A 16,641-nucleotide genomic window follows, 5' to 3' on the forward strand; every position below is an offset into this window, starting at 1 on the left:
TGTGGATGTGGGTTGCCGTGAAGGAGATTGGTGTGTGTGACAGCGTGAATCACAGGGACGGGTAATGCAGGGTGACCGTCTGAGGCCTGAGATGGGGGCCCATGTGCAAGTCAGAGAAGGTGGCTGGTGTGAGAATGAGGGTGTTCCGATTATTGAAGGGTGTTTGGATGAAAGAGGCCGGTGTGTGTGTGTGAGGATGAGTTCCCACAATCCAGGTAGAGAATGAGGGTGACGATGGCAAAGGACTGAGGGTGAGGGAGACTGAAAAGCCGAGGGTCCCTGTGTGATTGTGATTTCTGCGGGTGCATGGGTGTGAGGCTTGAGAAGTTGGGTGCATGGCTGATGGTGACCAACGGGAGGGTGAGCGTGTGTGTGTGCGTGCGTGCGAACTCACCTGTGATTGTGAATGCCGGATGTTGCCGGTAGTGAGCAGCGGCAGGTGTGAGTGTGAGGGGTCTGCGCCCGAATGTGCAAGTTGGTGCAAGAGTGAGCGAGTGGGAATGAGTGTGACTGATGGAGTGAGCGTGGCCAGGTGCCCCTGTGATTGTGCATGTCAGATGTTGGTGGGGATGAGTGTGACAGCGCGCGCGTCTAGGGCTGGTATGTGATTGTGAATGTAGGATTTGGGTGGGGGGTGCGGCGGCGGGGCGCGCGCACGGCAGGCGTGGGCGGGGGGCGCGTGGCCGGGTGGGCGCGCGTGGGGGGCGCGCGGCGCTGGCCGGGGGCGGGGATACTGCGGCGGTCGCGGCGGCGCGGACACGGCCCGGTCGCCCCCAGTGGCAGGCGCGGCGCGGAGCGAGCGGGCGCAGTGCGGAGCTCGGGCCCATGGTGCGCCCGTGTCCGTCGGTCGGGCCGCGCGGGCGGCTCCGCGCGTGGCCCGGCGCTCGCGAGCTCGCCCCCTCGCTGCGGGCCCGGTCCGCCCGCTGCCGCCGCCTCCTCCCCCGGGGCTGCGCGGCGCCGGCGGGCGGCGGCGCGGAGGCCGGACCGGGCGGCGGCCCAGGCAGCGCTGGGGGCGCGGCAGCTAAGGCGGGCGGCGCCGCCGACATGACGGACAACATCCCGCTGCAGCCGGTGCGCCAGAAGAAGCGGATGGACAGCAGGCCCCGCGCCGGGTGAGTGGGCCCCGGCCCGCGTCCTTCTTTGTCCGCGCCGCCGGGAGTCTGGCGCTCGGGCAGCCTGGCCGGGCCTGACAGGTTGGCCGCGCGCCGCGCCCGGCGCCATGAGCCCGAGGCAGGGCCGGGGAGGCGGGGAAGGGTTCCCTGCGCTCCAGAGCCTGCCGGCCGCTAGCCCGATCCCGGCCCTGTGGGGTTCTAGCGCCCGATGGCCTCCTTCCCCCCCGCCCACCTTCCTTTAGAAACCCCGAGAAGCCGGGCCCGCCCCAGCGCTGTTTACACACTCGCGGAATTCGGATCAGCCGTGTTTTCTAACCGTTTTATTGTTCCGTAATTAGTATCTGTGGTTGCGAGTACGATTTGGTTAGTATCTCACCGAGCTCTGCGCTTGGTGCATTCCTCGGGAAGCCTAGATATGCTCAGCTTTTAGGGGGGCACGGCCTACGCCGCGGGGTTGCCCATCAGCGCCCCTGGCCCCAGTCCCAGGAGGCTGCGCCGAGACCACCTGCGCTCCGGTGGTCACCTCCTCCTCCGCCTAGGGTGGATCCGAACCAGCAGCCGCAGGAGGGTGGGAGGGCTTCCTGCTGGCCTCTTGGTGACACTATCCCTTGTGTTCTCCTCCCACAATTTGGGGTGAGGATTCCCACAGCTGGGACAGGGGATGCCACCTGCTGTCCCCTTCCCTCAGCAGGAGACCCCTAGGGCAGCCTAGGCGCGGAAGAGGGGAGAGTTTTCCCGCAGGTGGGGAGACGGGACAGGTTGGTATTTTGCGCCTCGCCGTCTTCCTGTTCGGAGGATGGCAGCGTGACCTGTGGAGGTTTGCTCTCGCATCGCCTGCCATAGACTTACCTGGGCGTGAGGGGCGGGGGTGGGAAGGATGTGGGTGGGCGCTGGTGCAAATGCAGATTCCCTGGCCCCGCCTAGACCCGCCAATCAGAGTTCGGGGGGGTGGGGTCTGGGGAATGTGCATTTCCACAGGCCGCGCAGGTGAGGCTGGAGCCCGCGGGAGGCTGAGCGTGGCGGCGCTGGGCGGGGCCGGCGTCCTATCTGCTCCGCCCTTCCTCGGGCGTCCGGGCCTCCCTGGGCACTTACCGGTGGTGGCCGTTTATGGCTGCGTCAGTTGCTTGGAACAGGAGACGCAGCGGGTGGGGTGAACCCCAAGGGTGGCTTCACCAGGTGTCAGTGGAATTAAAAAAAAAAAAAAAAAAAAAAACAATGGTGCCGGCGGCCATTTTGTGGGGTCTTTGTCCCTGGCTTCCAGAATCCTCCGAAGAGGAGGCCTCACTGAGGTTACACGGGGAAAACTGGCGCTTAGGGAGGTTAAGGGCTGCAGGGAAGACTGCAAAATGGAGATGGAACTCCGGATTGTCTGACCCAAAGACACTTGCCTCACTTCTTCCTTCTCTGTTCTGCGTTTATTTTTTTTAAACGGGGACATGGGAGGGGAAGGTCTTGCTATGTTGCCCAGGCTGGCCTCGAACTCTTGGCCTCAGAGAACCCTCATGCCTCAGCCTCCTGCTTTTTTTTTTTTTTTTTTTTTAGACGGAGCCTTGCGCTGGAGTGCAATGGCATGATCTCGGCTCACTGCAACCTCCGCCTCCTAGGTTCAAGCAATTCTCCTGTCTCAGCCTCCTGAGTAGCTGGGATTACGGGCACCTGCCACCACACACGGCTAATTTATTTATTTATTTATTTATTTATTTTTTGAGTCGGAGTTTCGCTGTTGTTACCCAGGCTGGAGTGCAATGGCGCGATCTCGGCTCACCGCAACCTCCGCCTCCTGGGTTCAGGCAATTCTCCTGCCTCAGCCTCCTGAGTAGCTGGGATTACAGGCACGCGCCACCATGCCCAGCTAATTTTTTGTATTTTTAGTAGAGACGGGGTTTCACCATGTTGACCAGGATGGTCTTGATCTCTTGACCTTGTGATCCACCCGCCTCGGCCTCCCAAAGTGCTGGGATTACAGGCGTGAGCCACCGCGCCCGGCTTAATTTTTGTATTTTTAGTAGAGGCGGGGTTTTGCCATATTGACCAGGCTGGTTTCAAACTCCTCACCTTAGGCGATCCACCAGCCTCAGCCTCCCAAAGTGCTAGGATTACAAGCGTCAGCTAGGACACCTGGCCCTCTTGCATTTTAATAATAACAATTAACTTGAACTGTATGTCTGGAATAGTGCCTGGTGTATCCTGCACCATCATTAAATATTGTAAAATCAGGTGGTTATTAATTCGTGCCATGAGCGATTATGAGAAGCCTACTATGTGCAGGAGCCACTCCAGGTGATGGGGATTCGAGGATGAATGAAAGATGACCTGCCCAACAGGTGTGTGTGTGTCCTGACCCTGGCTGCGCATTAGAATCACCAGGGAAACTTAACTACCCTATACTGACCCATTCTAGACCTTTAAAATTAGAATTTAGAGTGGGACTTGGGAATCTATATAAATATTTTTTTCTAAGCTCCACTGATGATTTTAATATGCAGTCAGACTTGAGAACTTCTGAGTCAGTGCATGAGAAAAAAATTCAAATCTTGTTCAAAAGTGATCATTAGCATGGTAGAAACATGAGCCGTTCATGTGGAGACCCAGAAGGAGTGGTGCAGATAATTTTATTTAAAAGTAAGTTTTCTCCAAAACCAGGCTACACAGGAGGAAAATAATGATAAAATGAAAGTAAGTTTCCTGGTTAGTGTTAGAATGGAGCATCACACCCCTTTTAGAGCTTGCCAGCTTTGAAACTAATCTTTCTGTTTCTTTTGAGATGGAGTTTTCCTCTTGTTACCCAAGCTGGAGTGCAATGGCATGGTTTTGGCTCACTGCAACCTCTGTCTCCTGAGTTCAAAGCAATTCTCCTGCCTCAGCTTCCCAAGTAGCTGGGATTACAGGCACCCGCTACCATGCCTGGCTAATTTTTGTATTTTTAGTAGAGATGGAGTTTCACCATGTTCGCCAGGCTGGTCTTGAATTCCTGACCTCAGGTGATCTGCTTGCCCTGGCCTCCCAAAGTGCTGGGATTACAGGCGGGAGCCACCATGCTTAGCCTGGAATGGATCTATTTTATTTATTTATTTTATGTATTTTATTTTATTTTTTTAGATGGAGTTTTGTTCTTGTTGCTCAGGCTGGAGTGCAATGGCGCGATCTCAGCTCGCTGCAGCCTCTGCCTCCTGGGTTCAAGCGATTCTCCTGCCTAAGCCTTCTGAGTAGCTGGGATTACAAGCATGTGCCACCACGCCCAGATAATTTTGTATATTTAGTGGAGATGGAGTTTCTCCATGTTGGTCAGGCTGGTCCCAAACTCCCAACTTGAGGTGGTCTGCCCGCCTCCTGTCCCAGAGTGCTGGGATTACAGGCATGAGCCACCACGCCCGGCCAATGTATTTCTTAGACAGTGACAAGAGTTTGGATTCAGATCCTGTGTTGGCGTGCTGTGCATTTGTATAAATGCTCTTGTATATAATCTGCATTTTCAGGAGTAGCAACCTCAAGATGGGAATCCTGAAGTTTGGCAGCATTTTGAGAAGCCCAGAGAGATGGAGGAGCTTCCTGAAATGTAACTGGAGGCTGGGGGAGGGCAGCATGAGCACTAAAGTTGGTGGGTCATTAAAAGAAGAAGAAAGGAATATGTAATGGGTCAAGCTGTCTGCTGGGTACTTGAGATACATAGTGCTGTTTTGTTTGTTTGTCTGTTTTTGAGACAGAGTTTCACTCTTGTTGCCCAGGGTGGAGTGCAGTGGTGTGATCTCGGCTCATTGCAACCTCTGCCTCCCCGGTTCAAGCGATTCTCTTGCCTCAGCCTCTAGAGTAGTAGCTGAGATTATAGGCATGGGCCACCACGCCTGGGTAATTTTGTATTTTTAGTAGAGACAGGGTTTCTCCACGTTGATGAGGCTGGTCTTGAACTCTCAACCTCAGGTGATCCACCCACCTCGGCCTCCCCTAGTGTTGGGATTACAGCTGTGAGCTACCACGACTGGCCTGGCCCAATAGCACTGTTTTAATCCTTAAAACAACCATGTGAGTTTTTGGAGTTAATTCTCCCATTTTATTGACAGGGAAACAAAGATTCACTGATACTAATTTGTTCACTGTCTTGGAGGTAGTGAGAGGAGGCGGTTTTGAACTCAATCCACCCATTTTACTTACTGGTTCTAGGCTGTAAAGCTGTGGAATGGTTGGGAGATTTGTGGTTAAAAAAACAAAAACAAGATGCCACATGTTGTAGGGGACAGAATGCGATTATTTCTGGGGTCACTCAGCATATGTTGTGAAGACATGCAGTTTATTTGCTGGAAGAATCCCCTGGCTTCAAAGTTCTTTTGTCTCTTGAGAGTTACCACATCCTGATGTTGAGAAAACAATTGAAATGGTTTAGTTAGGAAACAGGGCATTTCACCTGCGTTGCTGGAAACCATCTTGTGACATCGTGTCCTTTGCTGATGGCTGAATGGAGTTCCTCTCATGGTGACACAGCAGGGATTGTTTGTTAGGAGCCAGGATGCTGGAGTTCGTCGAGGAGCTGGGTTTACACTAGGCTCTGCTGCTTGCTAGCTGTGTCATCTTGGGAAAATAACTACCTCTCTCAGTTTCCATTGGTTCATCTGTAAAATGGAAATAATGCTGAATAATGCAGTGGCTCATGCCTGGAATCTCAGCACTTTGGGAGGCTGAGGTGGGTGGATCACGAAGTCAGGAGATCAAGACCATCTTGGCCAACATGGTGAAACCCTGTCTCTACTAAAAATACAAAAAAAAAAGCTGGCCGTGGTGGTGAGGTCCTGTAGTCCCAGCTACTCAAGAGGCTGAGGCACAAGAATCGCTTGAACCCGGGAGGCGGAGGTTACAGTGAGCTGAGATCACACCACTGCACTCCAGCCTGGTGGCAGAGTGAGACTGTCTCAAAAAAAAAAAAAAGAGGAGTAACAATAATTATATATCTCATAAAGTTGTTTAGTCCATGTTTAGCCCAGAGTTTAGAAAAGTAAGTGCTCAGTATGCCTTAGGTGGTTGGTGGTTACTAGAGCTAATGGCGATAATCAGGTGTTGTATGAGGTTTGCTGTTGGGTCTGCAGCGTGCTGCTTTGAGAGGGGGGACTTTTATGAGAAATTTGGAAATATTATGAACTTCATTGCTTTTTCCTGATCGAATTCAGGAAACTGAATAACTATCGAGAGCATTCCATCCAGGTGTGTCGAGGCCCTGGTGTGATGTTGTGGCAGTGATGGGAGCTTAGATACCACGTGGCCCAAGGCTTCGCCTCGTTATAACAATCTATGTTTGTGGCCACATTGGATGAGGATGCTTGGATGCTTGCTACATTTGGATTTGGGAGACTAGGAAGTTTTGAATATGAATCAGATTGAGAAAGAAGAGCTGAATATTTAGGTACATCATCTACCATGATTTTTTAAAAACAGCTTTATTGAGGTATAATTTACAAAGCATACATCTATTGAAAGTGCACAAACCATTGATTTTAAGAAAAAGTAAATGTATAGAGTTACACAGCCGTCACTCCAACACGGGTTTTGAACATCTCCATCACCTCTGAATGTCTTCTTCAGCCCATCTGCGGTTCATCCCTGTCCTTGCCCCAGTCCCAGGCAACCAGCGGGCCTTTTTCTGTTTCCATAGGTTTGCCTTGTCTGGAAATTGTATACCAATGGACTCACACCACGTGCTGCCTTTTGTGTCTGGCTGCTTTCATTTAGCATGAAGTTTTTGAAGTTTCTTTTTCTTGTGTAATAGAATTCCAGTTGGGTTCAGTGGCTCATACCTGTAGTCCCAGCGCTTTAAAAGGCTGAGGCAGGAGAATTGCTTGAGCCTAGGAGTTCACTATGTTGTCCAGGCTGCTCAGAGCAGCCTGGACAATAAATTAAAAAACAAAAAAAGCTAGGCATGGTGGGTTGAGCCTGTGGTCCCAGCTACTTGGGAGGCCTGTGAACACTTTGGAAGGCTGAGGTGGGTGGATTACCTGAGGTCAGGGGTTCGAATCCAGCTTGGCCAACATGGTGAAACCCTGTCTCTACTGAAAAAAACAAACAAACAAACAAACAAAAAAAAAAACCAGTAGTTAGCTGGGCATGGTTGTTGAGTGCCTGTAATCCCAGCTACTTGGGAGGCTGAGTCAGGAGAATTACTTGAACCTGGGAGGTGGAGGTTGCAGTGAGCTGAGATTGTGCCACTGTATTCCAGTCTGGGCAAAAGAGCGAGACTCAGTGTCATTAAAAAAAAGAAAAGGGCCGGGCGCGGTGGCTTACGCCTGTAATCCTAGCACTTTGGGAAGCTGAGGCAGGAGGATCATGAGGTCAAGAGATCGAGACCATCCTGGCCAACATGGCAAATCCCCATCTCTACAAAAAATATAAAAAGGAGCTGGGTGTGGTGGTGGGCACCTGTAGTCCCAGCTACTTGGGAGGCTGAGGCAGGGGAATTGCTTGAACCCGGGAGGTGGAGGTTGCAGTGAGCCGAGATCATGCCATTGCACTCTAGCCTGGTGCCTGGCAACAGAGCGAGACTCCATCTCAAAAAAAAAAAAAAAAAATAGAACAGAGAAAATTGATAAAGGAAAAGCTGGCATTAGTTTTCCTTCAAAGACAATCACAGTGAACACAAACCTGTTAGCAGATGATGTTTTCGTCCTGTTTCTGCGTGTACATTGCTTTATGTGTAGGAAGCAAGCAGCACACGGGTTTTTATTTATTTATTTTTTGAGACAGGATCTCACTGTTTCTCAGACTGGAGTGCAGTTACACAGTCAATGCTTGCTGTAACCTCTGCCTCCTGGGCTTAAGTGATTCTCCCACCTTAGTTTCCCAAGCAGCTGGGACCATAGGTGTGTACCACGACACTTTTTAGATTCTCTGTAGAGATGCGATCTCATTATGTTGCCCAGTGTGGCATATAGGTTTTTATGTTTTACTTTTTACACTTAGCATTTTACTATAAAGCGTTTTGTGTATTATAGTGTACTTATTAGCAAATGACATTTCATTTTATTGATTGATTGTTTTGAGATGGAGTTTCACTCTGTTGCTCAGGCTGGAGTGGAATGGCGTGATCTTGGCTCACTGTAACCTCTACCTCCTGGTTTCAAGTGATTCTCCTGCCTCAGCCTCCAAAGTGGCTAGGACTACAGGCACACACCACCATGCCCGGCTAATTTTTGTATTTTTAGTAGAGATGGGGTTTTGCCGTATGCAAATGACATTTTAAATGACAGCATATTTCTTTAAAAATTTTTTTTAAAATTATTTGCTTTGGTCTAAGGTATTTTGTTAGACAGCATAATATTTCTTTGAATAGACATCTCTAATTTACTTAACCAGTACCTTATATTCTCATAAGTTGATTTGTATTTTATTTTCACTTTAGAAATAATGTTTTCTTTTTCTTTTCTTTTTTCGAGACAGAGTCTTGCTCTGTTGTCCAGGCTGGAGTGCAGTGGCGTGATCTCAGCTCACGCAAACTTCTGTCTCCCGGGTTCATCCCGCGTAGCTGGGATGATAGGCACGTGTCACCACACTTGGCTCTTTTTGTATTTTTAGTAGAGATAGCTTTGACAACGTTGCCAACTCCCAACCTCAGGTGATTGACCCACCTCTGTTTCCCAAGCTGCTGGGATTACAGGCATGAGCCACTGCACCTGGCCACGAGTAATGTTTTCATTCTGAATCCTGGCCCTCCAAAAGCAAACAAAGAGAAAGTGGAGGGAGGCACTGACTCCTGCCCCCGGCCTGAGAAGTCGCCTGTCTGGGATTGGATAAACCTGATCAACAAAGAAGCACTCAAAACTGCAGGTTTGTGTGTGATGCCGCAGAAAACCAGTGCTTAAGAATCTTGGCCTTGTTTTTGGACGTTTCAGAGGATTGCTGGCTGTTTGAAAGGGCATCCAGATTTCTGCACGGTCACAGAAACATTCACAGAGGTTTATAGCATGAAGACTGAAAATAACTACTGTGGATTCATCCATTCATTCACTCTATAAATATTTACTGAGCACTGACTCTGTCTCTGGCAGTTTAACATTAGGGATATAGCAGTCAACACATGGAACAGAAATCCCTGACAGCATGGGGCTTCCATTCTAGCCATACACAGTAGATTTTCTTGTAAGAATTTTGTTAAACTCTGTTGGTTTATTGGGTGCCAACATCATGTCTTAGGTATTTTTTTTTTTGAGACAGAGTCTTGCTCTGTTGCCCAGACTGGAGTGTGGAGGCACGATCTTGGCTTACTGCAACCTCCACCTCCCAGGTTCAAGAGATTCTCGTGCGTCAGCCTCCTGAGTAGCTGGGATTACAGGCGCTCGTCACTATGCCCGGCTAATTTTTATATTTTTAGTAGAGACAGGGTTTCACCATGTTTGCCAGGTTAGTCTCAAACTCCTGACCTTGTGATCTGCCCGCCTTGGCCTCCCAAAGTGCTGGGATTACAGGCTTGAGCCACTGTGCCCGGCTGTTCGTAGAGTTCTTAGACCCCAATGTGTGTTGCTCGTGGAAGCTACCATAGCAGTGCCAGCCGCCATAGCGGGGTTGGAGGGAGGAGGCAGGTGTGCCTGGCAGTGCCAGTGGGGACCCTTGGTATGTCCCTGCTGTGTTCCTGCCATTTGGATTCCTCCCCACATTGCCATCTAGACAATTCAGAGATGGCTCTCAGATTCTACGACGAAATGAGATTGCTAAACTTTGGCTAAGAGAGCTGGCTCTGGGGTCCGCTTGCTGGACTCACAGCCTGGCTCTGCCCCTTACAGACTGCGAGACCCTCGGAGGTGCAGTGTCCTCATCTGCAAGAGAGCAGGGGTAGAAGCCCCGACTATGGGACGGCTGGGAGGAGCGAGGCAGGTAATTCGAATTGAATGAGGGCTTTGCCACAGCGCTTGGCACAGTGCTCAGCACTTGCTCATGTGTTCGCTTGTTTTTTTTGGTGTCTAGGAAATTGCCTTCCACCAGATTCTGCTATGTTCTCTGGAAACTCGTAGGCTTATGCTGTGTGAGGTTGCCAGCCAGGTGCTTGGCCTAGATAGACCCGTGTTAGCACCTATGACCAAGTGTGTTGGGTAAACACAAGGGCCTGAGGTGAAGGAGGAGGGTTGGGCACGGGGGCATATGAAAGGGCCAGGAGAGTGAGTCATCAGCCCACGCTCAGTGACGGAGCTCCTGTCTGTGCCAGGCCTGCGAGGGGAGATGAATGGTATCTGGTCTCTGACCTGCAAGCTCATGGCAAGATCAGAGGCTGTGGACAGAGCTGTGTGCTGTTTGGGCAGCGGGGTGAACTTGATTATTTTATTTTTATTTTTTTAAATGTTAGTTTTAATTTTTTTTTTTTTTTTTTTTTTTTAGATGGCGTTTTGCTCTCATTGCCCAGGCTGGAGTGCAGTGGCGTGATCTCGGCTCACTGCAACCTCTGCCTCCTGGGTTCAAGGGATTCTCCTGCCTCAGCCTCCCAAATACCTGGAATTACAGGTGCCCACCACCACGCCCGGCTAATTTTGTATTTTTTTAGTAGAGACAGGGTTTTGCCATGTTGATCAGGGTAGTCTCGAACTCCTGACCTCAGGTGATCTGCCCATCTCAGCCTCCCAAAGTTCTGGGATTACAGGTGAGAGCCACTGCGCTGGGCCTATTTTTATTTATTTTTGAGATGGAGTCTCGCTCTGTTGCCCAGGCTGCAGTGCAGTGATGTGATCTCGGCTCACTGCAACCTCCGCCTCCTGGGCTTAAGTGATTCTCCTGCCTCAGCCTCCAAGTAACTGGGATTACAGGTGCCCACCACTATGCCTGGCTAATTTTTATTTTTTATCAGAGACGGGGTTTCACCATGTTGGCCAGGATGATCTTGATCTCGATCTCTTGACCTTGTGATCTACCCACATCGGCCTCCCAAAGTGCTGGGATTACAGGTGTGAGCCACTGCGCCTGGCCTATTTCATTTTTAAATTAGAAAAAAGTGTACTGAGTCAGAGTCACATGGTTTAATACTTAAGAGGTGCAGAGGTGTAGCTGTTGCAAAGTCAGCTTCCCTCCCACTCTCTTTAGTCAGCTACCCTGCACCCTTACCCAGCCAACAGTCTCACCAGTTTCTAATGTATTGTTCCAGAAATTTTTAAGCATTTATAAAAAAAAAAGTATATGTACCTTTATACAGATAGACAGATTTTTCTTTTTTATTCAATTATTATTATGCCCTACACAGTACTTTTTTTTTTTTTTTTTTTACTTAAAAAAACATTTGTGTAAACAATCAGGTGCAGCGTGTAGTTTTTTTTTTTTTTTTTTTTTTTTTTGAGACAGAGTCTTGCTCTGTCGCCCAGGCTGGAGTGCAGTGGCATGATCTCAGCTCACTGCAACCTCCATCTCCTGAGTTCAGGCGATTCTCCTGCCTCAACCTCCTGAGTAGCTGGAATTACAGGTGCCTGCCACCACGACCGGCTAACTTTTGTATTTTTAGTAGAGACAGGGTTTCTCCATGTTGGTCAGGCTGGTCACAAACTCCTGACCTTGTGATCCGCCCACCTCGGCCTCCCAAAGTGCTGGGATTACAGGCGTGAGCACCGCTTTTGGCCAGCAGCATGTAGCTCTCTTCCCTTTTTTGGCCATCACCGAAGTGGGAGTGGCCAAAATGTGAAGTTTAATCCCTTTGTGACTTCCCAGTGAAGCAAGAACTGCAAAAGGTATTTCAAGGCACTCCCACATTCACAGGTGGATGATGTGTTCCCCTCTTTCCAGAGAGCTGACACAGAGACACAACGTGCCATCCATGCCAGTCCGAAAGGATGATGAAGTTCAGGTTGTATGAGGACACTATAAAGGTCAGCAAATTGGCAAAGTAGTCCAGGTTTACAGGAGGAAATGTGTTGTCTACATTGACAAGGTGCAGCGGGAAAAGGCTGATGGCACAAGTGTCCACGTAGGCATTCACCCAGCAAGAGGGTTATCACTAGGCTAAAACTGGACAAGGACCATAACAGAAGATCCTTGAACAGAAGCCAACTCTCACCAAGTAGGAAAGGAAAAGGGCAAATACAAGGAAGAAACAGTTGAGAAGATGCAGGAATAAAGTAATCTTATATACAAGCTTTGATTAAAACTTGAAAAGAAAAATACATTCTGGCCAGGGGCGGTGGCTCACGCCTGTAGTCCCAGCACTTTGGGAGGCTGAGGCTGAAGCAGGCAGATCACAAGGTTAGGAGTTTGAGACCAGCCTGACCGATGTGGTGAAACTGTTTCTACTAAAAATACAAAAATTAGCTGGGCATGGTGAACACGACTGTAGTCCCGGCTGCTCAGGGTGCTGAGGCAGGAGAATCCCTTGAAGCTGGGAGGCGGAGGTTGCGGTGAGCCGAGATCACACCATTGCACTCCAGCCTGGGCAACAAGAGCGAAAGTCCATCTCGAAAGAAAGAAAGAAAGAGAGAGAGAGAGAGAGAGAGAGAGAGAGAGAGAGAGAAAAGAAAGAAAAGAAAGAAAGAAAGAAAGAAAAAAAAACCGGCATTTGCTCTTCAGAATGTCTTTGTCTTGAGGAATCAGATGGTCTAGGCTTGCGTAAGAGCTGGACTGGAGGTGTGCCCCGTCCCATTTTCATTCATTATTATTTTTTCTTCTTCTCTTTCTCCTCCTCCTCCTTCTCTTTCTCCTCCTCTTCCTTTCTTCCTTCGTCCTCCACCACCTCCTTTTTCTTCTTCCTTCTTTTTCTTCTTTATTCGTTTTTAAAAAATAGAGATCAGATCTCACTATGTAGCCCATGGTAAGTGATCTTCCTGACTCAGCTTTTCAAAGTGTTGGGATTACAGGTGTGAGCCACTGTACCTGGCCTACTTATTCTTTTATGTGGCTTGCTGGACCCCTGTAGGTTTGAGTTTGCCAGTCCTGGTTTAGAGAGAAACAGACCAGTTAAGTCTAAAGAGCTCAGAGCTGCCTCCTCCTCTTTTTGTGAAGAGCATAGAGTTGGGTTTGGACGGATAAATAGAAGATGAAGGGACAGGCTTGCAGGAGGACGTCTGGTGTGAGTGGGTCTTACAGAGAAGTTGGGTAGTTCGAAAAAAGTGGAATGGTGAGGAAGATGAGAGCATCGGGTTCCAGTCACGCCTGCCTTGGCTGCAGGAGCGTGCTTGATAATGGGATAGCAGAGATGGAAAGGTGAGAAGGTGCGAGCCTTTTTGAGTGTGATAGCTATTGGATCACTGGGGGACTGGGACACGTGCGTCATACTTCCTTTTTTTTTTTTTTTTGAGACGGAGTTTCACTCTGTCACCCAGGCTGGAGGACATTGGTGTGATCTTGGCTTACTGCAACCTCCGCCTCCTGGATTCAAGCAATTCTCCTGCCCTCGGCCTCCCGAGTAGCTGGGGTTACAGGTGCACGCCACCACACCTGGCTAATTTTTGTATTTTTAGTAGAGACAGGGTTTCACCGTGTTGATCAGGCTGGTCTTGAACTCCTGACCTCATGATCTGCCCACTTCAGCCTCCCAAAGTGCTGGGATTTCAGGTGTGAGCCACCGCACCCGGCCTTTTTGTTTGTTTGAGACGGAGTCTTGCTCTGTCGCTCAGGCTGGAGTACAGTGGCGCGATCTTGGCTCACTGTAACCTTCGCCTCCTGGGTTCAAGCAATTCTCTTGCCTCAGCCTCCCGACTACCTGGAACTACAGGCGCTGGCCACCATGCCCAGCTAATTTTTTGAATTTTAGTAGAGACAGGGTTTCACTGTGTTAGCCAGGTTGGTCTTGATCTCCTGACCTTGTGATCCACCCGACTTGGCCTCCCAAAGTGCTGGGATTACAGGCGTGAGCCGCCCAATGTGAGTCATATTTCTATAAGAGGAGTCAGGCCTGCTGAACAGCAGGATACCCATAGGGAAAGACTTAGGGCCAGGAAAACAGGGAAAGGCGTTAGTCCCACCATCCCTGACTACCCATCCCCTGGGAGCACCCGTGGTAACAGTCATGGGGCGGAGGAGGTGTTCGTTTCTCAGTGCTTTTTCCTAGGCTTATATTAACACATCTTTTTGTATTAAGATACAAAACAATACATTCCATATTTCTTGCCTTCTTTTTTTCTTCCCACTTAACCACCTGGATCTTTCCCTGCGTTGTGTGTATGTCTACCTCCAGTTGCTACAAATCCATTGCACAGGGGGTGCCTCCGCCGTTCCCAGGCATTGCCCTCCCTGCTGCTGCTGCCAACATCCTCGCACATCTCCCATTGCTCACTAGGATCAGTATATGTGTAAGACGCTCCCCACCTCCCTCTGGGGGGACTTGCCGGGTCAGAGGACCTGAGCTTTCCATTTAAAGAGAAGCTGGTTGATATTTAAAGAGAAGCGTTTCTGTGGCAGAGATATGTTCACACTTGAGAATTCGCCTCTTTCTTTGCATCCTTCCTGACTTAGGTTTTGTATTCTAGTTCAAAACTAACAAACAAACAAAAAAACCAGCCCTTAGACATATTAGAAGGAAAAGCAAATTTCCCTTCATAGGTTTACTCCCACTGCCTTTTTTCTTTTTTTTTTTGAGATGGAGTCTCACTCTGTTACCCAGGCTGGAGTGCAGTGGTGCAGCCTGAGCTCACTGCAACCTCCACCTCCTGGTCAAGCGACCCTCCTGCTGTAGCCTCTGGAATAGCTGGGATTACAGGCGTGTGCCCCCACACTCGACTTAATTTTTGTATTTGTAGTAGAGACGGGGTTTTGCTATGTTGGCCAGACTGGCCTTGAACTCCTGACCTCAGGTGATCCACCCGCCTCAGCCTCCCAAAGTTCTAGGATTTACAGACGTGAGCCACTGCACCCGGCCTCCTTTCACTGTTAACTGCCCTCTAACTACTGCTGTCCATTATGGTACCACATGGCTATTGAAATCAATTAAGTGAAAGAAACAAAAAATTTTAAACTTTTATTTTAGGTTCAGGGGTACATAGAGAAGGTTTGTTACACTGGTAAACTCATGTCACGGGTTTGCTATACAGACCCTTTCATCACCCAGGTATTAAGCCCAGTGCCCAATAGTTGTCTTTTCTGCTCTTCCCCCCTCCTTCCACTTCCTACTTATAGATAGACCCCACTGTCTGTTATTCCCTTCTTTGTAAGTTCTTCTTCTTCTTTTTCTTCTTTTTTTTTAAGGCAGAGAGTTTTGCTCTTGTTGCCCAGGCTGGAGTGCAGTGGCGCGATCTTGGCTCACTGCAACCTCTGACTCCTAGGTTAAACCAATTCTCCTGCCTTAGCCTCCCTAGTAGCTAGGATTACAGGCATATGCCACCATGCCTGGCTAATTTTGTATTTTTAGTAGAGACGGGGTTTCACCGTGTTGGTCAGGCCGGTTTCAACCTCCTGACCTCTGGTGATCCGCCCTCCTTGGCCTCCCAAAAGTGTTGGGATTATAGATGTGAGCCACCCCAGCCAGCCCGCTTGTAAGTTCTTATCACTTAGCTCCTACTTATAAATGAGAACATGTGGTATTTGGCTTGCTTTTCTTGTGTTAATGTGCTGAGGATAATACCCTCCAGCTCCATCTATGTTCCCGCAAAAGACATGATCTTGTTCTTTTTTATGGCTGCATAGTATTCCACGTGTATATGCACCACATCTTCTTTATCCAGTCTGTCATTGATGGGCACATAAGTTGATTCCATGTCTTTGCTTTGTGAATAGTGCTGCAGTGAACACTTAGATGTTTGTGTCTTTATGGTAGAATGATTTATATTCCTTTGGGTATTGAAATAAACTTTGAATGTCACATTTTGGGTACTCAACAGCCACATGTGGCTGGTGGCTACTGTGTTGGATGGTGCAGTATGGAATGGTTCCATCATCACAGAAACCTAGTGGGCAGTGCTGCCCAGGGCAGCGTTCTCCACCTCCAGACTGTTGACATTTGGGGCCAGATGACCCTGTCTGGTGGGGGCTGTCCTGGGCATTGTAGGATGTTTAGCAGCATCCCAGGCCTCTGCCCACTATGTGCCAGTAGCACCCTGCTTCCCTGCAGTGTGACAATCAAACACATCCCTAGACATTGCCAGGTGTCCCCAGGGGGCAAAATCACCCCACCCTGCTGCTGAGAACCACTGCCGTAGACTATTTAATTCATACTGCTTTTAATTTTTTTTTTTTTTTTTTGAGACAGAGTCTCACTCTGTCACCGGGCTGGAGTACAGTGGCAGAATATTGGCTTACTGCCACCTCCATCTCCTGGGTTCAAATGATTCTCCTGCCTCAGTCTCCCCAGTAGCTGGGACTACAGGCACCTGCCACCGCGCCCAGCTAATTTTTGTATTTTTAGTAGAGATAAGGCTTCATCATGTTGGCCAGGCTGGTCTGGAACTCCTGACCTCAAGTGATCTGCCTACCTCAGCCTCCCAGAATGCTGGGATTATAGGCATAAGCCACCATGCTGGGCTGCTTTTAATTTTTCTTTACGTTCTTCCTGGATTAGCACTGCGTCAGTCCCAAGACTGTTGTTTCCTGGACTCTAGCTTCCCGAAAGGTTGGTGTGTCATGCAGGCAATTCAGCAAATATTTGCGCAGTGCTTAC

At 49.3% G+C, this 16,641-nt stretch overlaps 1 protein-coding gene across 2 annotated transcripts in view; it reads left to right on the forward strand.

The window, feature by feature from the left end:
• Nucleotides 1–320: 320 nt before the first annotated feature.
• ATP9A (ATPase phospholipid transporting 9A (putative)) overlaps nucleotides 321–16,641 on the forward strand; it is a 159,265-nt gene continuing 142,944 nt past the window's right edge. Inside the window, exon 1 of one of the 2 annotated variants that reach the window (XM_032255980.1) lies at nucleotides 321–439. In XM_032255980.1, coding sequence (XP_032111871.1) covers nucleotides 336–439 — 104 coding nt within the window. In that variant the 5' untranslated portion in view covers nucleotides 321–335. Of the gene's footprint in view, nucleotides 440–967; nucleotides 1,113–16,641 lie in introns of those variants that run through there. The other variant, XM_032255977.1, reaches the window with a different exon arrangement.

The sequence above is a fragment of the Sapajus apella genome, unplaced genomic scaffold (assembly GCF_009761245.1).
Source record: "Sapajus apella isolate SASKATOON/1434 unplaced genomic scaffold, GSC_monkey_1.0 scaffold92, whole genome shotgun sequence".
NCBI lineage: Eukaryota > Metazoa > Chordata > Mammalia > Primates > Cebidae > Sapajus > Sapajus apella.